The sequence below is a fragment of the Medicago truncatula genome, chromosome 5, assembly GCF_003473485.1.
Source record: "Medicago truncatula cultivar Jemalong A17 chromosome 5, MtrunA17r5.0-ANR, whole genome shotgun sequence".
Classification (NCBI taxonomy): Eukaryota; Viridiplantae; Streptophyta; class Magnoliopsida; order Fabales; family Fabaceae; genus Medicago; species Medicago truncatula.
Genome location: NC_053046.1, coordinates 23,983,046 through 24,000,637, shown reverse-complemented (window position 1 = coordinate 24,000,637; position 17,592 = coordinate 23,983,046). Strand labels below are relative to the sequence as shown.

General features: G+C 33.6%; 2 protein-coding genes across 2 annotated transcripts; both read right to left on the bottom strand.

Moving 5' to 3' along the window:
- Nucleotides 1–3,862: 3,862 nt before the first annotated feature.
- On the bottom strand, nucleotides 3,863–11,425 carry LOC11431645 (uncharacterized). Its single transcript, XM_003614360.4, has 10 exons — nucleotides 10,915–11,425; nucleotides 10,675–10,812; nucleotides 8,580–8,668; nucleotides 7,841–7,929; nucleotides 7,628–7,731; nucleotides 7,428–7,530; nucleotides 7,267–7,342; nucleotides 7,056–7,161; nucleotides 5,128–5,659; nucleotides 3,863–4,226 (listed from the first exon to the last, which is right to left on the bottom strand). The coding sequence occupies exons 1-10, from the start codon at nucleotides 11,219–11,221 to the stop codon at nucleotides 4,133–4,135; spliced, it is 1,638 nt and encodes a 545-aa protein (XP_003614408.1). The 5' UTR covers nucleotides 11,222–11,425; the 3' UTR covers nucleotides 3,863–4,132.
- Nucleotides 11,426–14,773: 3,348 nt separating this feature from the next.
- On the bottom strand, nucleotides 14,774–17,319 carry LOC11428735 (probable transmembrane ascorbate ferrireductase 4). The gene is made up of 4 exons (XM_003614357.4): nucleotides 17,023–17,319; nucleotides 16,882–16,933; nucleotides 16,604–16,800; nucleotides 14,774–15,117 (listed from the first exon to the last, which is right to left on the bottom strand). Exons 1-4 carry the CDS (start codon nucleotides 17,182–17,184, stop codon nucleotides 14,794–14,796), a joined length of 735 nt encoding a protein of 244 aa, XP_003614405.1. The 5' UTR covers nucleotides 17,185–17,319; the 3' UTR covers nucleotides 14,774–14,793.
- Between the last annotated feature and the right edge of the window lie 273 nt (nucleotides 17,320–17,592).

The window sequence follows — 17,592 nt, the reverse complement described above, 5'->3', positions numbered from 1 at the left end:
CTTGACATACTTTGACCATATTTATCTACTAATATATAAAAATAAATAATATCAATTAAGATGTTGTTGGATTCGTCTCGATGAATATTTTCAAAATATTAAATTTTAATAATTTTTTCTAATAGATAATTAAAGATATTAAAGATAAAACATATGAATTGATATGTGTGACAGAGTCAACTGTATCACTTAATATTAGATGGATGGAGTACTACTTTTAAATGCTTAAACAATGCCTTGTTAGAATTTTCCCTAACTTAAATATGTCAGCCTTGAAGGCCTAAAAGACTTTTTATGATTTATAACCTATGAAGCATGAAGATGTATGATACTACAAACATGAAGATGTATTCCTATCAGATATCGACACCCCCTGATACTCGTGTATACGTATTCATTAAGTATCAAAATTAATTTTTAAATATTTAAAAAATACTTTATAAAATACTTATATAATACTTCATAGACAAATACAGATACTTAAAAGATACTTCTTATATACATATCATAGATATTTTGATGGAGATGTATATTATTCAATTTAGATTGTGAATGAGTAGAATTGTCTTTCGATAAATCAAACTTAAATTTTTTTATTTTTATTTTGTGGAAGACGGAGAGATAGGAGACTCAATAGGTCAACATTATATAAAATTTATTTCATTGATTATTTCAATGATGATTTTGTTGATATCTAGCCTAACAATAAAAATAGAATATGATTTATACGAAAACTATACATTTTTTATTTTCATCATAAATATTAAATTTTAGGACCTATATTTTATTTTGTAAATTATGGTTTTTATAGTTATTTGTTAATGAAGAATAATCAATGCATATTATTTCAGGCATTTTATATGTATATAAGTTTTATTATAAAATTTTATTAAAGCATCTTATAAAATTTATTATCGTATCTCAAGTTTTAAATTTTGCATACACATATACTCGTATCGTATATACCTACACACATACTACATATCCGGACTTCATAGTTTATGACCATATCTTTTTAGCTAAATAGATTGTTAAAAAGTTTTAATTTTCCCTATTTAAAAACAAACAAAAAATGGTTTGACCCATGTAAGTTAGGTCTTAGGCTCCTAGCCTAACTTGTTTTCATACTTAATGACCGACCAACAAAACTCAGAAATACCGAAATGCTCTATATGCAAACAAAATCTCCCCACGTATTTTATTTTTTTGTCAATAAAGAAAAAATCTCCCTACGTCCTTATTTGAACCAACCATGCCGCCGCAATAATAAAGTATCAATGGTGGGTGTGGTCCACCATGATAGATGTAAGTAGATTATAAGTCGAACCCCACCCACCACCAAAATTTATTTTTGTGAATTAGAACTCTTGATTGGTCAGAGTTCGAACACCAAATATTATATTTATTTATTTTTAAAATATGTATTTTTTAGTCATTAGATGGAAGGGCGCGTGCAGGCATGTGCTCAGTGTGAGTTACATATGACACGGAGAAAATGTTTATATAGTGATGATGTGTATTGAAACAAAATTTCAAAGAATAATTAATTAAATTAGATTTTGTCTGTATAAAGTTTTATATTATGTACATCATAATCAATCATTTGTGTGATTTTTAAAAATAATTATGATAAAAGACAAATGTTTATAATAATTTCATGGTTATAATTTATTGTCAATATAAAAACTTTTTAAACTGCGGTAATATAAACTAAATTTCAAAATAAAATCTAAATGGAATGTAAACACTGTATGATTCTTCCTCTTGGCAGAGGACCCACACAGAAAATCTTTAGATCAAGGTGTTTCAATTTTGTCTGATTTACTGGAATAGAAACTTTCTAGACAAATGTTGTCTCGTTCAATAGCAACCTTATATGTGGGTTATATCTAAAATGAGAGATGGAAAAGTTAACATAAATGAATGACATACATTTTGATCAAAGTAAAGACTAACAGTCCCGTGAGCATAGCTCAGTTAGTAGAATAATGCATTATTTTATGCAGGGGCTGGAGTTGGAACCCCGAACACCCCATTTATTCACCTTATAAGGTGAATTTTAGCCATCAAACTACCTGATAAAAAAAAAAAAAGACTAAACTTTACTTGGTGGACTGAAGCATATGGAAGCAATATTGCATGCATTATTTGGAGTTACTCTTTTTGGCATTTCTTCTATAAATAAACTTTTTGTCATGGATTGGTGGTGGTCAGTGGGTAATTGTGTTCCCTAGTTTTGATTTTAGAGGTCAGAAGTTGTTCATCTATAGATAGGTTTAGATCGGATAATTTGGTTTTTGTCAATTTATATTAATCTGAAAAAATTGTTAAAATTGTTTTTCTTATTTTCTTCATTCTTTAAGTGATTTTCATCCTTGATATGAGCTTGGAACTTGGGACATACCTTTCTCAAGTTTTTTTTTTTTTCAAACCTTTGTAGCTTCTATAAATTTCATGAGGTCTCTTGTTTTATCGAATTACATGATTTGTATCATAAAAGACTTAAAAACACTTATGAAATTGTGTAGTTATGGAAGAAATATAATTACAGCGACTCAAATCAAAACAATCCTCAAACCATGAGTAATTCACTCTAAAACCTCTATAATTTCTTCAAATGCAAAGAAAAATACTTCAAAACATAACTAAAACCATAATATGATGAGACATCGGTTCACATCACCATCTTTCAAAAGATCGGTCAAGAATTCTCACTCAAAAGCACCCAAATCATCCCCTACGTAGAAAAACTACCGACTTCATCAGAGAATTTGTTTCACCATCCACTCATACTAATTTGATGTTTTTTTTTTTTTTTTAATAAAAATCTAGCAAACGCAATAAAAGTATTAGATGAACACATGTGAGAGTCTAAAAAATCGACTTTAAAGGTGAATTTTATACATTAGACAATTTGAAGAAAAAAAAATCAGACAAAAAGAGCTAATATAATTTTTATACTAGCAAAAGAAATAGTAAAAGTCAAATGTGGATTTCATAGTTTTTTTTTTTTTTAAGGAAAATTTAGATTTCATAGTTATTTATCGGCAGAAAAGACAATATTATTCCGAAGAAAATTTTCTAAATAGATATATGCAATGCTCAATACAAGTAATTGATATTCCAGACATAAAATTGACAAGTTGAACCACAAACCAAAAGATGGATAGGCAGCAGGAGTTTATCCAATCACATCTCAGTCATTCGACACGTAGGCATATCAATTATGAGAGAGAGAAAAAATGATTACCACAGAAGTTTTCAAAAATTGGTTGTAAAAATATCAATCCTCTTAATTTATGTATTCATTCATAGTTATCGTAAGAGAGTTAATTTTTACGTATGAATTCAATAATGTGTTGTGATATTATTTAATTGGGTATGACAAGGGATTTATTTATAATTCAATAACGATGTAACATGTGTAAAGCTTTTTTTCCACCTTGATAATTATAAAAATTGAACCTATCTGATCACATATAGTATAAAAATAAAAATAAAACTATTCAAATTAATCAACAGCCAAAAAAAAACTATTCAAATTAGTTTTCACTCAATAAGCCTAGTTCCTTTCAAATTAGAATGATATATCCAAATTTGAAAATTCTCAAACACGTTTACTTTATCTAAATGACTGAATGTTTAGATAAAAATTCATCCCCAATTATTGATTGAATCATCATTTGTCTTCCCAGTATCCTTTCAAACTATATATACAGTGTTTGAATCCAATAGCTTGTTTACGTCTGCTACCGGTAGGAAGGTGTTGAGTTTTGAATAATATTATGTCGATTTGTACGAAGGTTGGCACAGAAGAAACACAAGAATCCTATTTGGAATCAAGTTTCAGTTGTTGCAGTTGTTTGGCCGGGATTCAGATCGTGTATTCGATTGACATTACAAAAGAATTTTATTACAAACAATTGTATAAAATTATACAATTCCAATGTTACCTCCGGTGTATCCCACGATTCTATCACTAGTATACAAAATCAAGGTCGAGGCTCATCCTGAGCCACAAATCCTTTACTTCTCTCATTGAAAGACCATACCAAAAAGCATGATGGCCGAAATATTTTATGCCTTCGGTAAATAAATTATAACAATTTACATTTATTTGACGTGCCTACATTCAAGCTTGGTCATCCCATTTCCATCTTCGCCCTACTTCAGCAAGAACAGCAGCACGAGCTTGGCTTCTTCTTGCCTCGTCCTCCACCCAAGTTCTGCCAGACTCAAAATACATTTACAAGATGTTAACTCTATAAGTCAAAGATACGGTACTAATCTGGAGCACGGTTTCTATAAAAGCAAACAATTCATATTCAGTTGTGGACTAAGGAAAGCAAAAGAAATCTTTTATAGAAGTAAATGAAAATTTGCGCACAGTGGTTTTGTTTAAATCTGGCTTTTGAAAAAATCTATTGGCATAGATTCACACAAATAACTTAAGAGACGATGCTTTGTTATTTGCTATAGTAATAAGAAAATCATGTACCCCAGAGATAAGATATGATCATGAATGGAAATAGGTGCAGAGTATGCATGTTTAATTATTTAAGTATAAGAAATTGCACTAATCTGGACATGATTGCCCAAGAGCAAAGAATTTCAGATGCAGGAGGAGGAGAACCAAAGAGAACTTAAAGAGAAATTATCAAAAGGTAACATATGATAAATAGTTTTGTCAAAAGATTAGCTTTTAGAGTATAGACCAATAGCATCAATTGACCCACATAGCTCAGTGACACCATGTTCTTTCTTTATCTGTTTTTTAGGAAACAGTGAGGCAATGCTTTGTTGTAGTAAAAAAGAAGAATCATGCGTCACTACAACTTCTCTAGCAAACAAGTTTCTACACATGGAATCTCATATATAAGACATAATCATGCAAGATTCTACAAGTTTATACTACAAATTATTTGTGCCACAATTATTTAGCTACCATAGGAATGTAAACTTTGGACACCAAACCAAAATACCAACTCCAAACCTTCCCACTGTTGTGGCTTTGCAATCCTCACGATTTTGAAATAGGAATTGGTAAAACATAAATCAAGATAGTAACTGAATGGATACTTGACTGGACTGTAAATAAACAGTAAATAAGCAGAAGTCGTAAATTACCTAAGCATCTGAAGAGCTTCTTTCTCAGCTTCCAGCGTGGATTTGGTGTCAAGAATTTTTTCATGCTTGAACTCTAAATCTCTGAGTAACTTCTGTACAGTCTGTTTTTCATCTACATATATGACTCTCTCTAAGGCAAGCTTTTCTGATATCTCATCAACTTCTTCTTTCAAACTAAGCAGCATCTGCTTCTGACAAGCCATTGCTGCCTGTTCTTTTAAAAAATCAGCATTTATCTTTTCTTGATTGATCTTCTCTTCGACCAAATTGTTTACTGCCTCAAGGTAAAGCCTCTCCACATCAGAACCGTGACTTTTCTCTTCACTAATCTTTGCATCCCAAAACTTCTGTATGTCTCCTCGGCTAAGCAGCTCAGATCTAATCTCTTCTGTCTCATCTTGCCTGGCAGAATTCTCAGCTTCTAATCTTGACATTTCAGCAGATATTGCTTCTTTCATCCTGCCACTTGTCAGAGCCACAGCCGCTTGTGCTATTGTTGAAGGTTTGTTTGGCTGAAAGCGCTTACTCTGTCCTGTAAAACAGTTAATTCACAATAGATTCCTCATATGATCATTCTTCATTATTGCACTCCTAGATGCATAGGAATAACCCTAGCCTAAAAAATAAAATAACAGGCACCACTTCATTCATTAACCCAGTTTACAGACCAAGATAAAAGCATAAAATGGGTGCTAAAAATTCAAAGTTCATTTTATATATCATTTGTTTATGCTTACACTGCTCGACATTATTCTCCATTTGATATTGTTAAAAAAGAGATATAAAAAATTCAATATGTGAGTGAACAATTAAACATAGTGGCATAGTTAAAGAAAACTGTAGTTGTTGTAAAAACAAATACCCTCAAACAGAGAGAAATTGGGCCTGCTTGGCCCAGTTAGAAAACCTAATATAGTTCAGCAATCACTGTCACATAAATATAATCTGGGTTTTCCTGGAAACCCAACCCGGATTCCTAACAATTGAAAAAATGGGATTTATAGCACAAAACCGACCCAAGTTTCCGGAAATGCAGATGCAAGCTGAGTTGCGATTTTCACTTCATGGAATGATCCTGCAACTGTCGATCCCATGTGCATCACCGCACGGAGGGAAATAAGCAGGATTGTGGTAACATTGGGCCCAAGTGAGGAGCTGATCCAGCATCAACCAATGGACCCAGGGTGTGGTAAGTTTATTCGAGAAATAGGCGTGTGTGATATGCTATTAGAGGTGGCTGTGAGAGACAGGTAATCTGTTAGACCTCTAATTAGAGAAAAATATAAGATGAGAGGGCAAAAATAACTATAGCAGTTAGTAATGAAGTTATTTTTATTATTGTGACAGTTATGTGTGTTTGTGTACAAGAGTTAAGACTATGTAGGAAAAGACATGGGAAAATTGGCCATTAGGAAGTTATTGGGAGGGAGAGGCCAAGCTCTCCAATTCTTGAAGAACCCATTGGAAAACTGTGAGCTTGTAAAATCTATTCTTTGTAATACTTTCGGTTGTAACAATTGTGTAAGTGTATGTATGAATCTCTGATTGAGAACCTTTATCCAGAGATTGATGAATAACATTCTGTTATTTTCCATAACTAATTCTGTTTGGTACCAGTTTCTATCAGAATGTTACAGTTATTAACAGAAAAGAGAAGACGAGAGAAATTCATCATGAAGAATATTTTCTGTTAGAAATGGGTAGTGTGCATTAGCTCTCTGCGAGGAGCTTGCTCTGTGGCTGGGGAACCATTTCCTCCGTAAACCCTAATTTGAATTCAATAATATACACATTTTGTTATTTTCTCTCTTATTTTCTTCTCTGTTTTGTTGTGATAAATGTGCCAATTGTTATTGTTCGTAAGAAACGAAAAGGAAAAAAATAAAGAGAAACATCAATACATACAGGGGAAGCCTAAGAGATCATACCAAAAACTTTTCTGAGTATACTACCATCTCCTGCCAACATGTCCAAATAAACTCCCTGAGATGTTATCTCTTTCACATCCATATAACCTGCTTTTTTGATTGATACCTGGACTGTAAAAAAGTCAGGTTTTAAGAGATGACATACATGTGAAGTTTTCCATCATGCATATATAAAAATTACCGAACTACTTGTCTTTATAAAACCACGTACCTGGTCGATTATCCCAAAAAAAAATCCATACTCCAACTGAGTTCTCCATTCCATTAAATCTTGTCGTGAAATGAATCTGCAGTTGAAAATTGACATATCTTCCATTCAGTACAATGTAATTTGATTGCGAAGATTATAAGAGCAATGGAATACAAATTCACCTATCAGGAAAAAAAATTATGTCTTCTTTATACTCAGCTCTACAACCATTTGAACTATTCTTCCAAGATAATTTGCTGGGGACCACACCGGCTTCTGCCAAGACTTTAGCATTGAATAGGAAAATATTATAAATCATTCAAATCTCTGCCCATAAGAAACTTGATTTTGGGTTCGAGTGAAATTCCATAACTTTTATTACCTTGAATGGACTGAAAATCTGGGTCATCAACGCTGATATCATCAAATGCATTATCTACAGAGCCAGACAGGGATACAATTGGAGCAATCCTGTGTTTTGGATTTCTGGAAGACAAAGAAACCCATTTTAAAAGGAAGCCAAACAAACCTACATGTTTGCGCTCTAAATTAATTCCTGACAATGACGTTACATGAATGATGCACGGGAACTAACCTTTCCAACGACGAATTTAATTTAATTAGCCATCTAGCAAATTGTCTTCTGGTACACAATTCATTAGCTTCCACATCATCTTCAACTATCTAGACAAATCAGCACAAACCATAATTTCAAGCCTAGAATTCCACTAAAGAGTGCACAAACACAGAGCATAGTTTTAGTGCAACATAGTAGAACACAACCAATGTGAGAGAACAAATTACAAAAACATATTGCATTTAAGCCCTAAGCAGCACAAATTTATGCCTACCATAGGATATGTGTAGCCCTTCATCGAGAAATTTTCAAGCCCAGAGAAATACGAAGTTAGACGTTATCATCATATATACTAATGCATTAATATACTATTTACACAAACATGTGTCTAGCTTTTCCCTCCATTCTTGCTTGTTTTATCTTTTCTTCTAGAACGTGCACATCAGCTAAAAACATATGCAGCATAACCAATATCGAAACAAATGACTCCAGCAAATGGCAGTACATTGAACTAAATAAGGTAGAGAGCTGTGATTCACATGTCTAAAAAATAATTAATATATTTAAAAAACAAATTTTCAGAAATAACCAAATATAATGACATCTCAATACCAAACAGAAAAAGAAAAAACTGATAATATTTGTATAATAATTATTCTTTTATTTTATGAAATGATCTTGAGTTGTACAGAGTGCACCTAGGTGAATACTACTTGTTTGCCTTATATATATAAAAACCATTCTTCTAGAAACAAACCTTCAACTTCTTTAAGACTGACAATGCTTCTTCTTGGGTGGAATCAGCTGAAACAGGGATTGTAACTCGTGCCGGCTTTTCAGTAGTTTCTGATATGCAGGGTAAAAAAAGGATGAAGATATTTCGAGAAATATACAACAGAAAAAGTAAATACTCAACCTTAATCTTAAACAGAAAATATCAAACTATTGAAGCAATAAAAAATATCTTGACAACAACAACCGAGCCTTTTCCCACTAAGTGGGGTCGGCTACATAAATCAAACAACAACGCTGTAGTGTTTGTTCTATCAAAAACCATGTCTTTCTCCAACCCATTAATCTCTAGATCCTTCTCAATAGTTTCTCATAGTTTTTCTAGGTCTTCCCCTACCTCTAGTGATTTGACTCCCCTCCATCTGATCTATTCTCCTTACTATAGAATCCACAGGACTTCTCTCTACATGTCCAAACCACCTGAGTCTAGTTTCTGCCATCTTTTCTACTATAGGTGTGTGTTACCCCAACCCTCTCTCTTTAATGCTGTCATTTCTAATCTTATCTCGTCTAGTCTTACCACACATGCAACGCAACATCCTCATCTTTTCTACACTTAATTTAAGTTCGTGTTGGTTCTTAAGCGCCCAACACTTTGTCCCGTACAGCATCGCCCATTTTACCACTTTCCGATAAAAAAATTCACTTCAACTTGAGCGGTACTTTCGCATCACATAAAACACATGAGGCACTCCTCCATTTGAACTAGAATTAAATGTTTCCATCAAAACCAGACCAAATAATATTTGATGTTTACAAAATATAGCAAAACAGTATTTGAGAGCAATTCTTAGATCCTGATAATTCTAAAAACATTAAGGAAAATGACAACCAAAACATTAAGGAAAATGTCAACCAAAACATTAAGGACAATGGGTAAAAGAAATACTATCATCATTTCTGGAAAACGAGATGCAGCACCATTGACGGAAATCTAGATGTATTACTGAAGAGAACAGTTGATACACTTTGTGCCCAACCTATACTGTTCTAACTGAAATGGTCAGAACCATTCCCCTTCTATGTTCCCTCCCCTAAATATGGTTGTTTATTTATCCCAACTAACTGCTGCATAAGCAAATTTCCGAACTTCCTTACTCAGCCCCTTTATTGAGATTAGACCTATACCCTGTATCCTAATAGTAGTTTTTAATTAAAAATAAAAAATAAAAATATTACAATTTGAGTAAACACTCATTTTCCGTCTTTGAATGTTTTATAGTGTCTGCAATATTCCCTGAAAGTAATGAAAAGAATATATATTTAAATAAAAACAAAAACTCCTCCAATCTATCTTCTATTAGTAATTTTAGTCTAATGTCGTCAACTTAGTTGCTAAACTCCGTGAAATCTTGATAGCTGTCATGTTTTTTAGCCACAAGATGTTGATTTGTCAAACTGATGCAACACATTAGGTCTCACATGTCAAGGACCAAATTGAATGGTAAAACCACAAAATTGTTCACCCTCCTTAACCTTAATAAATTTCAGTGGTGCTAGGCAATCTTCAATGCAAGTTTGAATCTAGTAACGGGGGGTGGTTGCTCGTGTGTAGTGGTTCTGGGATAGGTTTCTGTGGAGAAAATCAGGGGTGGCATGGATGGGGCCCGGTGTGGTGGTCGGAGTGAAACTGAAAATGAAAAAGATTGGCCTTCGTTTGAGTCACTAACGTGAGTCCCTGGGTATTTCACATCAGTGTGACTAATCAGCACCTCTCAGAGTTAAGCAACTGAGTTGCCATCAAAGACAGAACATGTGTTTGATTCCACACTTATAGACCTCCACGCAGACAGTGCATAGACAGACTCTCCAAAAATGGTTTACCAGACAGACACGAGCGATTCACAATACTTGAAGGGTATTAAAAATAGTGTTTACTACTTTACTCTAAAGTCTTATTCAACCGAGTTGGAGTTAGCAACATGTCGATTACACACCAGAGGTTAGTAATAACTGAGGGACAATGCCCCCTAACCTAAGTGGGCCTACTCTAAGGTAGCAGGAAAGTAAAATGAAGACAATATTCACAACAAATAGCCTGGTCCATTGTGGTTGCTTACCAGTTTGTACAACGGCTTCTTCGGCGGTGGATTCATCAAACTCCTCCTCCTCCACCACAGCTTTGCCTCGATCACCACGAGTGGTGGTAATTGAACTCCACATTCGTTGTAACGGTGTTGTGAATTGAATATTGAAACCTAAACGCACATGAATTTGAGTGAGTGTTGATGACGACAACAACAACAGCAGCAACGACAACAACAACAAATAAAATGAAACAGAAAGTACTGACTACTCACCATTATTATTTCTACTAGAAAGGGAGAAGGCGGCAAGAAGGAGAGCGACGGAAGCAGTAGCAGCAGCAAAAGGAGCAAAGGAAGAAAATGGTTTGTGAGCGGTGGTGGAGCGGGCGGGTGTATCGAGGTGGGCCCAGCCGTTGAAATCGGGAGAAGTAGTAGATTGAGGGGAGAGGCGAAAGCAACGACGTGGGGTGTGAAGATGAAAAAGAGAGGGTTTGTAATTGCTGTTGTTGGTAGAGGAGGAAGGAAGGAATAGGAAGAAGGAAGAAGGGTTAGGTGTAGTAACAACACTACAAGGCCACATTATTGTTATTGTTCTGTTAGAATTAGGGTTGAGAGAACGAATGTATATTCACTCTGCCCACTGCGTTCTGCCGATGCCTCACACCAATGCCTTTTCTTCTCTACTTTCAAAATTGTTACTACTTAATTCTTTTTCTACGCAATTCTTGAGGGAATCTATGCTCTGATACTGTTCAACCAAACCTTCTCAAACTCACTCGCCTCATTATGCATTGTGTGAAAAAAAAAACATAAACAAAAAAAAAGAACTATTTAACCATTTTTTATTGTTCTTTTATTGAGTAAATAAACAAGTGTTAATTATGTTTTTGGTCCCTACATTTTACGCGATTTTAAGAATAGTCCCTACATTTCAATAAATGTTTTTAAAATCCCTACATTTTTCATTCGTTCGTGCAATTGGTCCCTGCCATCAGTGTCATGTTGATGAAACACAAGTCATCATAACAAGTTCAACCCCACCCCACCAAATCTCCACCACAACACCTTCCACACCCGCAACAGCAAGCACTTTCAACGATAACATCATCGCTTTCGACCTCCAAATCTTCCCCTCTAAACCAACATATTTCACTAGAAATGTGACGAACAGCGGCGATTCGCATCTACGACGCTGCGGAGAAAGATCGTGGTGAAGTTCCCCGCCGTTTTCCGGGGAGATTGAACCGCCAACATTGGCATCACGTTAGAAATTTGACAACAGGGACTATTTACGCTAACGGAGGAAAAATGTAGGGATTTTAAAAACATTTATTGAAATGTAGGGACTATTCTCAAAATCGCGTAAAATGTAGGGACCAAAAACATATTTAACCTAATAAACAAAAACCTTCGAAATTAATAATATATTTGCAAATACATAATCTAATTAGAGAAAAGACAAAATCCTCATAAAATTGTTAAACGTCTCTAAATTTGTTCGTTTTATTAGTCAACATGACGTGGTCGTTGATTTTCACGTTTTTTTTTTTTACTAACATTTGCATAAACAATCACACCTTATAACTTTACAAGTGATAGGGGTGTTTAGAGGTCCAGATGACTCAGTAACCCAACCCACATTTACCTGAAGTCATTCAGGTTCGAGTCCATCTCGAATAATCAACTCATTCAAACTTGTAGTATTTTGGTTCGAGTAATATGTTTATGATTTCTCTCTCAAAAAAAAAAAACATGTTTATGATTTCAAACTCGTGAACCACTTGTTCAAAAAATTTATTACTACATTTTTATAAGATAGTTTAAGACATTTATCCTTAATCTTGAAGTGTTCAAATAAATTCAAGTGTTCGCATTTCAAATACTAAAATATAATTTAAATATTAGATTTTTTATGAAATAAAATGTCATTTTATCATATTTTTTATTTAGATTTTTTTAAAGAAGTATGTTTAGTGACCCATTGACCCAACCCGTTCATTATATATGGTTCGTTCGGTTCGGGTTTGTCAGACAAACACGAGTATTTTACCCGATCTAAACCACTTAGATTGATCAAGTCGGATAAGAGGTTTGACCAAAACTTACCCATCCTAACTTGTGTTCATCTCTAAAGAGTAAATAACTCCCTCAAATTCTACACTAATAACCTAAATATTCTCTGAAATTGACAATAATCAAGCTTATTATGCATTGTGTGACTTCCTCCATGGCATCCTTGTTATGGAATGATGATGCCCTTCTTTTGCTCCACCAAGTTCTGAGGTAAGGCAACCCGCTTTCTCTATACCTCTTTGTAATTATGGATGTGGCGAATTCGATGAGAAAACACACCAATAACAAACTTGATGTGTGGAGCAAGGGATAATCAAGCAACCAAAAAATAAAGTGTATGGAACAATTATAAACACAAGCCAAAAGTAGAAAATAGCGAGAGAGAGGGAGAAAGGAAGAGAGAACACAAAAGAATTTGTTGACCCAGTTCAGTCCAAATTGACCTAGTCTGGGGGAGAGAGCAGCCCTCCGTTTCACTATATGATGAGTAACGTTACAAAAGAGATATCAAGGGGTTACAAGAATAAGTCTCCCGCCTAATTCCACCCAAAGTCCCAGCCTCTTCCCATAACCAAGAGACTCAATCCTAATAGTGTTTCCCAAGGTGAATCAACCCTCAAACCCTAGTGTTTGTTCCAAAGAGACAAACTCTATACAAACCCTAGTTTTGTTGTTGTCTTTCTAAACCCTTGTTTCAGCCCCTCTATCTCAAAATTTACTCTGATACAAGGTCTATATTTATAGTAAAAGTATCGCTTAAAATTTGGAACAAATCTGCACCCAAAAATATGTTTCTGTTATTCGCTGCCACACCATCGTGCCACGTTGCAATCCCATCGTGCCACGTAAAGTCCAGTGACTTACCTCAAAACTGAAACCTCCAATCGTGTCACGTTGCCTAGCCATCGTGCCACGATTTCTGCAGAACCTGATTTTAAGTTAACTCTCACAATGGAAAAGCTTTCCATATCTATCTCTGAAGTTGTTCAAGCTGATAATTAAAAACCAATACATGTGTCAAAAAATTGTCCAAGTAAATGGTGTTTACACTGATTTTTGGTAATGTAAACTTCATTATCCATCAATGGCTTAGAACCGGATAATGTCTTTTTAAAGAGTTCGTTCAAGTCTCGCGGTTTATGATATCACTAAATGCATTCTTTAAGAACAAAATTATTGTTCATTTTTATGTTAGAATTGCATCCAACATCTTTTAATAATAAGTTTTCTCATGAGAACATAATAGAAAAATACTCAAATGAACATTCAAAAGAAGAAGAAAGAAAAGAAAGAAAGAAAGAAAAGAAAGATGAAGAAATGCAAATTGCAAAAGAAAAAGGAAAATAAAGCAAGAACAAAGCAATATTATTAAATTGTAGGGAAATGTAAAGGGTGATTGGAATCCATCTCTGTTCGCCCCTGAACCCGTTTGCCAACGCGGCGTGGGTGTTACAAGGCTTTTAGAAAATAGGATCCAACCCTTTCTTCTTATTACAAACTGATATATATAGACTTTGCAGAAAAAACTACCAATAACTTCCTATACTTAGAGCCCTACACTTGGCATAATTACAAGACATTAAAAAAATAACTTCAATAAACTTCAGGCTTGTTTGTCACCGTATATTCGACTTTGCCTTATTATTATTACTACACAATGTCTATGTCGAAGCATTCCAAGTCCATAGTAATAAAATTGAGATATTGGATCTTGTATAAGAAGGTATCACGCTCCACACAGTACTATGCCAAAGATTTCTTTCTTTCACCAAAGCTTTTCCCACAAAAATCAATCATTAACCACATGCATGAAACATATTAAAACAATTGGTCAAAAATGCAGCATGTCCAAGTATGTATGCTCTCTTGGTCGAAATCCCTTTACACTCTGAAGCATGTCGAAATAACCCATCTGCCTTATCGAAAACATAATCATGAGTTCGACCAAATATTTCATTTTTGGTGTTAACAAAGCGTTACTCTAGATCGGTATTATGGAAAAATAAGCGTCTCAGTGGACCTAATAGAGTTGCAAGTGAGTTTTATGACTCTAGCATCGGAAAGTGAAATGCGTTTTTATTAAGATGCCAAACACCTAGAATCTGAGTACAATAGTTTGCTTTGAAGAATTTGATACTTAGGTGAAACAGCAGCCAAAATAACAAAGCCACTAAGAAGAGCAAGACCAAGGCCTAAAGAATTTACAACCATGGACTCAGTGCTGTGTTTGGATACATTTCTCTGTGTTTGCAAGAATGTCAACTTCTCTAATAATCCAGTTTCAGCCGTTGCTACTGCCAATGCATAAGTGTATAAGCCAAGAAATACATGCCATGGTAAGATCTTTATCCTCACTGTTCGTATTTCTCCTCGGTGCCAAAAGTTCAAGAAGCCTATTAGCCACTGCAATGCAACATGTTGAACTTCGTTATGAATTTTTGTTAACTAAATATTGTTTAACAAAAGTGTTAGCGAAATAAATTTTAATTTTTCTGAATTTTTTATTATTCATCATAATAGTGAAATTTTATTACTTTTTACAATAAAGCATACAAAACTTAGTGTGATTTTTATAAACAATAAAATGATGTTTTTTTTTGTGAAATAATATTTTCTAAAATACAAAATCGTTAAATAGCTCTTTATTTCATAAAAATGATTGTTAATTTATTGATTTATAAGCAAGTGTACATACAATTTAATTTGCGAAACGCTAGAAGCACCTATACTCAAATGATAATAACTAATTGGGTACTTATGCAAATTTATTAGTTAGGAGGAATACAATTCAAAATACTTAATTGCATTTTTGTTTGAGCTATTTTTGCCCCTCTTGTTTTCAAACTTTTTGGCAGTTTTACATGGTTTTCGATTGTAGATTACATGATATTTGACTTGGATGTATGTCAATAATTGATATCATCTTATTTATATTCTTAGTGTAAATTTTAAATGAAATTGAGAGGATGACTATTATCTATCACAAGAGAAAATATATGAGGAATAAAAGTTCACAGTTGATGGTTTAAATTAAAAGTTTAATGATGATAGGTTGATAGTCTAAAATAATTTTACACACAATCAATTAAAATATTTATAATTGATGATTATGTGTGTAAAATTATTTTGGATTATCAATCCACCATCATTAAACTCTAAATTAAAAAGAACATGAAAGTATGAGTCCTAAATTTATACACCTTCCGGTCATTAATATAAATAAAAATTCACTTTTTTGATATATTCAATTAATGATGTATCTGGTCTTTATTATATGTCACATACATCATTAATTGAATTTATCTAGGATTTTTTGCTTATATTAGTAAGAGGAGAATGGAAAGCTAAATGCTTCTGTTGGCCATTTTGTATTTTCCTTCTTTGGGCAAGAATTCTCAAATTTAGTGCTAAAGTGGACAGCAGGTCGTCTTCAATCCGTCACATATTTAATGCGTATTACACGGTAACGTTATTCAAATAGAAAACACGCCAAAAATCATTCATAAGCTAAAAACTCAAAACTGATGCAAAAAGAGTCTAATCTTCAACCTTAATAGGTGTCCAGATATAACTGAATTATTTTTTTCAAAAAATAAATCATATATTTGAATTAAATATAACTTAAAAAATTACTTAAGTAAAAATTAATTTAAAAAGTCTTTGATTTAAAAAAGGGAAATGCTAACCGGTGCCTCCGGGGCACTGGTTAAGGATAATAAAAAGGAAAATTATATATTAATTATTGCATTAAAAATTGTTTAATTAATCCATAAATAAGTCAACAAAACTTCCTTTTATGGTAAAAATTTTTTTTTTTGTATGCTTAATGAGTGCTCTGGGGCACCATGACCCTTTACAAAAATGTAAAGAAATGATAGAGAATACCCACCTGAGCTCCAAAGAGTGATACACAAATCAAACCCATCCATGAATGCAGACTGTAGAAATTAGCCACAATCCCATCATTTACTTGGAATTTTGTCCAAATCCCAAATATCCCAGAAGCTAAAGCCACCCCTTGAAGACATAAATGCACCGATTTCTTCAACCCTCTTGATCCAGGTAACCATCTATGCACCAAAATTGCTGCACAACATTCATTCAATAAAATAATTAAACAAACACAAGTTGACCAATAATGACTTGATTTCATTATGTACAATATACCTTCTCCACTTAAAAGGATAAAACCAATGACCATAAGCACAGGATGGAGAACCTGCAATTAAAATAAAGAAGCTTATGCATGGTATATGATGTAAATAAAAAAGGGAATGAAGAAAATAGAGATGTGTGTATGTATGTTACTGCATAGATGAGATCCTGTTGAGGAAGGGAATTAGAAGTATTGAGGAAGCTAGATTTGAAAGTAAGAGCCCAGAAGAGAACAAGAAATGCTACTGAAAGACCACAAACTCTAGCAAGAAAGAGCAAAGGGAGTAGTGAGGGAAAGACAGTGGCAGTGGCCATAACAACTGATCTAAATGTGTTTGTTAGTTTGTAAAGCTGCCTCTCACTAGTCACTAGTCACTACTAACTACACTCGTGGATGGCTGCCGACAACCTGGCTCTTAGATCCACTTTTTCGTCCACTTCAAGGTTAAAGTAACTTTTAATATATATTGGTTCCATTGCAAGTGGACTTACTTCATTTTGTATTTTTAATTAATGATATTTGTACGATAATTTGTTGGGTGATTAATCACTTTAGTCCCTGAATAGAAAATGAATCGTCATTTTAGTCATTGAATGCAAATAAATTGCAAAATAGTTCATGAATGTAGACTCTGTTAATCAATTTAGTCCCTGAATGCATACTTTGTTAGTCAATTTAGTCTTTGAATGTAGATTATGTTAATCACTTTAGTCCCTAAAATT